A 10,230-nucleotide genomic window follows, 5' to 3' on the forward strand; every position below is an offset into this window, starting at 1 on the left:
ACACATCTCACATACTGTAGCGCGCATATTTATTACCTGACTCACACACAAGCTTGTGAGAGGTTTTTGAGATAGTAGAAGTATTTAAATGGCAGTTGAAAAGGCTTAAGACTATCAAAGGTGTCAGAGTAATATAGCACCAGTTGTGTTAGGTTGCAAATACAATACAGTAATACTCAAACAATCACATGAATCACTTCATTTTGACAAAAGAAAGAAAAGAAATTAGTTAATTTCTTAAACACTGTCCAGCTATTTTTAGCAGAAAAACATCATTACCTGAAGTTCAATATTCAGCCTTTAAAGGCGTAATTATTTCATCCGGCAATTGTCCTTAAAGAATGCCAGAATTTTTTCAGTCTTTGCTAATTTATATTTATATTGTTACTACAAAATGTCTGCATCCACTTTTCAGATACAGTCATATCATTAGAAGTTATTCTTAATATCACCTTTCCTTTTCCACCAAATTAAACGTAGTTCGGGCACTTTTCTGTCACAAAAGGATGCAACGAAAAACTATTTTGAGCTCTGACCTTTCAACACTGTTGCTGCCTGAACCGGCCCGGAGAGGAATTGTCCTTTCTCATCAACTGTACAATATCTAATGTCTTCCATCACGCTTATGGTTTTACACAGCCATACACTCCTGGCCTCATACTGGTGTGGTCTTCCTGCTCACGCCATCTTTCAGGTCTTTCTGAAAGCAGTTGTGGACTTGTAAAAACCCAGAGTCCCTCTCCGGACTGTAAGGCCTTGCAGTCGCACTTCCGCCCTTCAGGGACTCCCTGCTGAAGGCGTACAGAGATATATCCCCCATCGGCAAACCCAAGCCCAACCCTCCTCCCCCACTTCCTCCACCGATCTTCATCCCGACTGGGGAGGGCTCGCGGGATGGGTCACTCGACCTCGAACTGGAGCGCGAGCGCCTTCGCCGGTAGCGGTAACTTGGGATGCGAGAGTATGGTGAAGAAGATGAGGTGGTTTTGATGAAGTCCCGTCGGGCTCGGAAGCACGTCTCTTTGTTTTTCTCGATATATATGTTGACTGCAAGAACACCCACAGATTCAGCCACGATGAAGGAGAGGGCGCCGAAGTAGAAAGACCAGCCGTAGTTGTAGTGGTTCTTCTTGTCCTCGTCTTTCTTGTCACTGGGATCCCCAGCGTTGCTGGAGATGTAGACGATGATGCCAATGATGTTGCTCAGGCCTGAATAGAAGAAAGATGAGATGGAGCGAGATGAAGAAGATGAAGAGGGAAGATTAAAGAAAAGCTATAAAACACAAGTGGATAATAAGGCCTACAGTACTATGTTCATCAAGAGAATGATTCAGTTTGGGTTGACAGAGTTCACCTCTCTACATCTATACTTTCAACTTTTCAAAGTGAGGCCTATTCCTTATGGAGTGTTAGAATCCCCATAACAAGTTCACACCTTCCCTGCAGATTTTCACCTTCTGACATTCTTCTTTGAATATTCACAAATAATGATTTGTCGCTGCCAATTAAAGAGAGGATGGATTCAAGAGAACAGAGAAGATGCAGAGTGCATATGCCATAGGGAGAAAGCACACGAATTGTATTTTTTTGTTGAAATACAGTAAAAGGTCACTTTAAAAGAAAGACGACAAGACAAAGGGAGACCCTCGTGTGTCTGTCCTCTCCCTCTGCCTGCTTGTTCACAGAATCTATTTGTTGTTTGTGTGTGTATCTGAAGTGTGCCCCCAGTCTCGTGCTACCTGCAGCCACAAACAGGATGCCAGCAGTGAGCAGGATGTTGTTCTTGTTGTTGTAGACGCGTCCAACTCCGACACACAGGCCACCCACCATCAGCAGGACGGTGCTGAGAATAGGGAACAGGCTCGATGCTCGCACTACACCTGTTCATACGAGACAGAGAGACGGTGAAGAGTTCTTGTCAATGTGTCAAATGAAGAAACACACAGCTTTAAATATATACAAAGGCTGACTAGCATGTGATTCATTTACAATGCCACTGGTGCCAATAAAGTAAGGCTAAAAGTAGAATTATTTGAAGTAGTAGTAGTTCAATCAGGAAAGACTTGTTTAGAGTTTAACTGTTTAATGTCAACAAGACAAAAGGGATGTTTTTTCTCCAAAACCATGACACAACCTCCTGACGCTGATATTCTTATCAAAGGTGAAAGGATTGATATTGTTACTGATTTTAAATATCTTTGCATGATACTGGATCAAAATTTGAACTGCAAAAAACATGTTAAGAGAATGGTTAAAACTTTGAAGTACAATCTGGCTAATTTTAAACATATTAGAAACTGTCTCTCGCTGGATGCTGCCAAGATTTGTATGCATGCCATGATCACATATATCATGTTGCATCACATGTTGGGGGCAGGCTGGTGAAACAACAATAAGACCACTGGAATCCCTATATATATATATATATATATATATATATATATATATATATATATATATATATATATATATATATATATATATATAAACATAAACAAACTCTTAAAACGTTGGACAAAAAGCCATTGGATTTCCATCACTGTAGGATACTGGAGAAATACAATCTGCTGAGCTTTGTGAACTTTAGAATATTTACAAATGTGTGCATGGTTTATAAAATTCTAAATGGCTTGGCCCCTTCTCCACTGCGTGGCCTTGTGTACAGTCGCTCAGTGACTTCAATCAGATCCACTAGAATAGCCTCCATACGAGACTGCACTATCCATTTTGCCGCACTGCATTTGGGCAATCGTCCTTTTCTGTGAAAGCCGCAAATGGAACACCCTGCCTGACGTGGTGAAGAGCTGCAGCTCTATCAGCACTTTTAAAAACAATGAAACAAATCTGTTGAAAGCGTTTTTTTACTTACTTGTAATGTTTTTTTACTTACTTTTAATGGTTTGTATTACTTACTGTACTGTAGCTTTGTATTGTGTGCCCTTCTCCCCACATATAATGTTATATTGTGTCTTTTATCCTGTACTGTTTGCTCTTGTTTTATGTTTGTTATGATCTGTCAAGGGACTACAGATGCAAATTAGCTGTAGCTCAAATCTGGTACAGTGCATCAAATGGTGACATTTATGTTTTAACTGTACATGGTCCCTTTTAAATAAATACATATATATAAAACAATAATGTATTACAATTGCATAACATTTGAATAGTGCAAAGTCTTTGGCGATTGGACTGGGTGTGCTCATATCTGCGAATGCAGAATCTCCCTAGAGTCCAGACACTGGTGGTGTTGAATGGAGTTGCTGTAACCCGATGAGTGAATGAGGAGCAGCACTGAATGCTGTCTGGAGGAATCTGGGGTGGAGGTCGCATCTGTTTGAGCTGAAATGACAACTGACAGCAGCAGAGAGGAGAACCTATTTAAAGGTTTGACAACAACAATGTGATTGGCTTACGGAAACTGAGCAGAATCTGATTGGTTCATTTAAAGTCCACGCCCCCCAATCCCTGGGAGAATTAGAGACTATGAATGAAAAGGAGTGTAAAGAGTGTATTCCTGACTGAACTTCCCCTTGAGTTTCAATAGTAATATAATAATTCTGTCTCCCTGGCAAATCCAACATCCACTAGTTGGAGGGTAGTTTTTTTTCTGTCACATCGGCTGAAAAAGAGTGAACCAAAACAGTAAAATTGCAGGCTTTGAGTTTGATCTTGAAGACACCAAAATGTTCTGCAGAGCTGAGGGGAACTGCAGGTGATGATTATCTGTGTGTGAGAAACAGCTTTCACATTTCACATAGTCATTTAATCCATTGTTAGCACAACAATATTGACCAGACTATAGGTTCCCTGAGGGTTTTTTTGAGCTCTAATAGCACTCGGTAGCAACTATCTTGTTTTTTAGGGCCGGCAACAGCTGTGACCAGAGGCGTTATGTTTTCGGATGCCCGTCACTCCATCTGAACGTGCGTACTTCAGTACCATTCTCATGAATGTGATAGTTCAGGAACACCTTAAGGGAATAACTTCAAATTTGACAATCACCTGGAATCAAGGAGAAACTGATTAGATTCTGGTGGTCAAGCTCAATGTGACATTTTAGCCATAACTCAATAATTCATGTTCTAATTATGACCAATTCACACAAATGCGAAACAGGATAAAATGATTATGCGATGACATTTTGGACAGACATGGATAGAAACTGCAACTTGACTAGTTGGTGGAGGCATAGAACCACGAGGCGGTTATTCTAGTTTACCTTGATGCAAGACACATTCCTTAAAATGGTTTCACTGTATTCCACTGATCAACAGGTGTTGAAAACAAGCCAACATATGCAACAATGTGCAAGCCAATATAGAGAAGAAGAAGACTGCTGGCCAACAACCGCAGGATCTAAAAGACAGGTATCCCATTATATGGTCATTCATGGCAATATTTGCATGCCAATTGATGGCATTTCTGACAAGCTCAAGCTGTCCCAAAAATGACAACATAAAGCACTCCTGGCTGACACATGTATTGACGCTGCCAGAAGTGTACTGTACATAGAAATAAAGGGAGTGACAGAAGAGCAGAAACTGCCTCAGCTTCAACAGATGAATGCTTCCACAAATACTAAGGCCTGATTAGCAGACGTTCCGGCCTTTCCATGAGACTAACCAAGTAAGTCATTTTAGACATCTGCAAATAGGGAAACAGTTGCTTTGGGCACATGGCATCAAACTAGAAGCCAAATGTGATATGCAGAGTGAAGCTAGTCTGAAACCTCAAGCAAAATGGAGAGATGGATTGAACTATAATAAGACAATTTTCAGTGTAACCATACAGGGGGACATCATCAAACAAGTCAAATGTGAGATCTTTTACTCTCGTGAGATCTTTTACTCTCCCTAATGTGAGTATAGTCATGTTTTAACCCTATTACTCATCGTCACACAACACATTCTATCATCTCTGTAGCTCCAATTACCGCCATGACATTATGTCTGGGGGAGGGATAGAGATGTCATGACACATTCAGTTTAAGTGTTTGATGAGGAAGAGGTTGCAATGACTTACGTAGGATGTACTCTGAGCTGTCTGTATCGTAGTCGTTATCATCTGGAAAATGATTGATCCGAAAACAGCTTCCTTTGTTGATACCTGTTGAGAAGCAAAAAGCACACCAAGTGTGAATGAGGCAGCCATGAAATCATAACTGTTTAAGGAAAATAATATTCCATCTCTCCAATTAGGAGAGATGGAATAAAAGGAACTATATGACCATCCACTGAATCAATGTGCCGCTTATAGGATCATGAGAAACATAAGCTAAAGAAAACTGGAGCCAATCTTTGGTAAAGAATCTCTGAACCAATGCTGAACTCTCTTGTTTTCACCTCTAACCATGTCAGAAAGCATTTGAGGACAGGCTGCTGTGGATCTGGGGTTCTCAAGCCCTCAGGCACCTTCTATTCAAAGACCCAGTCTCTTCATCGAGAAAATCTTCCCTCCACTTTCAAGAGAATAAAACATTGGAGCATTATGAATATTGAAAGGTTAAACTTTGAATTAAAAGACCGACGTCTGATTTTGCTGCCACATCCTGTCACTTCTGACTTTGCTACTGTGTTAGTTGCTCTTAAACTATGACACACACACACACACATTTTTTTTTCAAACACTCTATAAACTGTGAAAATGTAACAACAACAGCAATGCCAGTGCTTTGTTATTCTTGTGACAGGAGAAGGTTTTCAATACACCATGTTGTCCTAATCTGGTTGTTGAGATAATGTCACGCTCCTTCAACAGACACAATTTGCTCAAAAAGTGTATCTTCTCACCTGAAAAAAAGAAAACCCAACTAGACCAACTGATTCACATCTGCTAAGCAGATTAAGTAACATGTGTGTCATGTTTCAAGGATACACACAGTGCATTAACACTGTATATAAACATAACCACTCCACAGGGTACGTTTAAAGCCACTGTACTGTGTGAATCATGGACATGGCTTTATGCATCCTAGTTAGCATAGCTTCGAGCTAGATGGTATTTTGGGGAAGACCGCTCTTCCTGAGGTTTTCTGGTGGAAATGATTTACCTCCTAGGAAATGCTTTTGCCCTATTTGTTGGGCCATATGGATGTTTTGATGAACAGTGGTTATTTAAACGGCTTCATAGCCACCAGCACAACATTTCAATGTCACATTTGTCTGCCACATTTTTCGGGTTAATGTCAAAGACGAGTGGGAAAGAGAGCCAAAACTTAAAGTTACAAAACATGCTCAGACCCGGTCTATCTTTACCAACTCCACTCTCTCTATCTCATCCTCTCAGTCTCTATGAACTCATCGTCTGTCTCTTCTGACAACACTCTTGCCACTCTCATGTCTCAATTAGCCACTTCTCTCCCTCCTGTGATCTAAAATGTTTTCCTCTTCAACTCCCTCTCAGCTTCCTTTTGATCTTTTATGTGAAGCACTTTCTTTGCATCGACACAGAAGCACGATCATTGAGTGATCATTGCACTCTGTGTATATCTCGCATGTATTTTATATCTTTAAGATCCGTGTAATTGGATATTTTCTCCTGATTGTGGCATCCAGAGGTCTAGGAAAAAGCTGTGACAGGTGCAGGGTAAAAGATAACACATTATTTAAGGTTATTTTGTGCAATCAAACACATAAAGGTCACCTAATTGGGAAGGTAGGTGTGTTAATAATCAGAGGATTGACGGTGAGACAAATAGGGAGAGCGAAAGAGAGTGAGCTCAGTATGGAGGTATCTCCCCAGAGCCCATCTGTCTGAGAGAACGGAGCCCATCTTTTATTACTCAGCATAGCTTCACCATGGCAACCCCAACCCCCCTCTCCTCCCATTTCTAGCTAGCTCAGAGGACGCCTTTGACATCTAACTAATGCATTCACCAGACTAACACAAACGCACACGGATACTTCACAGAAACACACATACACACTAACAAAGCCAGAAAAAACAGAAAAGAGCCTTTATGACACGGAGAATTTCAAATAATCGCAGAAAGAAAAGAAACTTGGAGAATTTCAAATAATCGCAGAAAGAAAAGAAACTTGGTGAGATGGCAGCTCACAGCATATCAGTGGGATGTGTCCATTTGAAGTCGTACCCAATGTATTTTTAAAACACATCAGGTCTTTTAGCGCCACTCCAGCATGGTAAGTAATCGGCGGTAACCGGCTTAAGTGAGAGTTCTTGTAATATTTCAGCATCGCTGGCTGCAGAACAAGACTTCACTTTGCTCCCTTTAAAAGCTCTTTTGACACCACTGCTCGTCTTCAGTGGACCTCTTCCTTGTTCTACACGACACACAAAACCTCACACACGCGTCTGTTTGGCACGTAAGAGAGACACAGGCGTAATTTCTTCTACAAGGTTAGATAAGTGTCCCGGGGCTTACCTATTATTTATGTTGCTCAACCTAATGCAAACTGGTTGAATTTAATCTTGTTCTTTGTTCCTGGAAGAGATCGTCTCAAAAATGGATAACGAAATGAATGGACAATTAAACCTATTCATTTTTTTTTTTTTTTATATTTTTAATATATAAATGAGAAAAAAAATCCACCACGAAGGGAAAATGTACATAAGGTAGGTACGAACTCAAAGAATATTTGAGAACAGTGTTGATCCGATGTTCCGTGTGTGTGCGTGCGCGCGCGCGTGTGTGTGTGTGTGTGTGTGTGAGAGAGAGAGAGAGAGAGAGAGAGAGAGAGAGAGAGAACAAAATAAATGAACATGAGCGGGGAAAGAGAAGATGGTGGAAAAGAAGACAGGACAGCGAACACTCCATCTCCCTTCTGCTAATAATTTTCTCGAGGGTTAAAGGCGGGAGAAATGGAACGTGTCTTTTGATCCTTGACAGAAAATCCACAAATAATACAACATAAAAAACTCCAGTTAGAGTAGTAACAATGCAGAGCAACAGTGCAGGGAGTGTGCCTCTTCCCCCATGTCTGAGGGGTGCATAAAGAAATGAAAAAGTGAAATGTCATAAGAAACATTTCCCTGATGGTAGACTATACTGTACGATTCAGTGATATGCTCATTGGTAATGCTGTGATGTGATTGGGAGAATTAAAATTGAATTACTGTACACAACAAATTGCTTTTGTGTATTTTTTCCTCTATGATTGCAACTGCAACCTCTGTTCGGCTACAAAACACGAATGAACAGCAATAAACACGGCAAAGTACCACTGTAGGCAAGTGTGGAGAAGCTGATCAACGAAATTCTGCCTTCATTTTTTGGTGTTTACAAACAGTATTAACAAGTCCGCAAGTGACTGTTTCTACAGTGTGCCATGATTGTCCTCATGCATCTGAGGTTGTCTAGCAAATTTGTATTTCATTATTTAGCCAAGTAATTTCTCTGGGTTGTCAGTTAACTGAAGAAAAACAAATCATTCAGACTGGAGGTTTCAGCACCAGCAGCAGTGGACAGCGACACGTCAGGCTGGGCTGATGAAAGGAGTCACTGGGGATTACATGTTCACGGATCAACTGATTGATGTCATTGATCCGGCTTCTCTCCAATGAAGCAGTCGCGCACAATGGTGCGCACACGTGCCCAAAAAACAACTAGCTGCTCAACCAGCGCAGAAAGCCCAACCCAAAACTCCTCAGGCTGTGTTGGGGATCACTGACATGCAGCACAGAGAACATGTCAGCAGGATGTCGTAAAAGGAAGTGTGAGGCTGAAATGTATTTAATCAGTCTAAGCTATTTTATGGAAGTAGTTTCCAAGCAACCATATTAAGTTGCTGAGACAATTAAGACCAATCCTTACATTATTACTAGCAAGCAACATTTATTGCTTGTTACAAAATGTAAGACATAGACTTAGGCACCATGTCATAATCTGTGAGAATTCATTTACAGTGAAAAGTGACGCAAACAAAGCATTACGCACGGACAACTGTGCTTTTGCGCGCAACAAGCACTTTCCCTTCCAATTCAATATACTCATGTAACTTTTGTAATGCTATTCAACTCATTGAACAATAGTTCAAAATACAACATACTGATAATGATGATGCACCACTTGGCAGGTTTTTCCATTTTTAGTGACTCATCACACAAAAGCGCGTTATCTTCATTGAGGGTTCCCAATTCTAATCTCCATTTAAATTCAGTTTATTTCACTGGCAGAACATGCAATGACTATTTGATCAATCAAACTGCGTATACATCTTCACCTCCCCGCCGTAACACAAACAACCAGAAGGAGATCATCACTGGACAAAATGCAGTGTCAATCATTCAGCACAACAAAAAAAGTAAGAAAATGCTCATGGAATAACAAATACTAACTTATTCTAGGTTTTACCTTCGATACAGCAGATCCTCCAGAGCCCAGAGTGCGTCAGGTCACCTCTGACTTTCTTGCTTTGCATCTGGGAGTCGTCTGCGGAGGCATTAGTGATGTTGCAGATGTACGCCCGGGAGTAAAGCCAGTAGTCGGTGCCAATGGCGATAGTCATGAGACTGAAGGCGGCGAAGGCGCCCACGATGGCCAGCAAAGTCTGAATCCCTCGGTCACAGCATGCCATGTCGTCTCATAATGTGTGGCTCCTCCACAGCAGCTTACGCACTCGGCGAGGAGCGCATGGTGCCCATGGTCATGGGGAGAGGAAGCGCTCGCGTCTCGCGGGTTTTCCTCTCATCAAGCAAAATCTCGATCATTAAATGCTCGATATAGTGCTCCTCTTCCTTCTAAACGTCAGTCGGAGTTCAATCCAAGTTTCCGATATTGACACGTTGGCACTCTTCGTTAAAATTCCTTCGAGTTGACTGGACTTCTCCAATACCTCCTACAGGTGGGAATACAAAATAAAAAAAGGAAACGCATCCCTTGTAAAAGTGTGCTTTAACGATCAACACCTATGCAATCACACACGACTATAGATTTATTCACTCTTCAACATTAAACTGCGAGGTTTAACAAAGGGATGGAGCATCGTTCATCCAGACCACACCTTCCTTGGCCGTGGCCGACCAAATGGGAAACAGTGGCGTGGGAGACGAAAACATCAGACCGACACTAACATTTACAACGCAATGTGTCTGTCACACTATTAAACTCTATTCAAGCAGTTCTACTAACCCACACACCAAAACACAAGAGCACACACACATACACATGCAGCTATGACACTGGGTACCAAATATTTTCAAAAACATCTAGAAATGATGCAAAGGATGAAAACACCACCACTGGTTGGACTGCAGAGTGGAGATTAGAGA

General features: G+C 41.2%; 1 protein-coding gene across 1 annotated transcript; it reads right to left on the reverse strand.

The window, feature by feature from the left end:
* Positions 1 to 655: 655 nt before the first annotated feature.
* On the reverse strand, positions 656 to 9,536 carry LOC306738537 (voltage-dependent calcium channel gamma-4 subunit-like; the record flags this gene model as incomplete). The annotated part of the gene is made up of 4 exons (XM_079220403.1): positions 656 to 1,209; positions 1,740 to 1,880; positions 5,023 to 5,106; positions 9,314 to 9,536. The coding sequence occupies 4 exons, from the start codon at positions 9,534 to 9,536 to the stop codon at positions 656 to 658; spliced, it is 1,002 nt and encodes a 333-aa protein (XP_079076529.1).
* Positions 9,537 to 10,230: the final 694 nt, after the last annotated feature.

Source organism: Taurulus bubalis, assembly GCF_910589615.1.
Source record: "Taurulus bubalis genome assembly, chromosome: 6".
Taxonomy (NCBI): Eukaryota; Metazoa; Chordata; class Actinopteri; order Perciformes; family Cottidae; genus Taurulus; species Taurulus bubalis.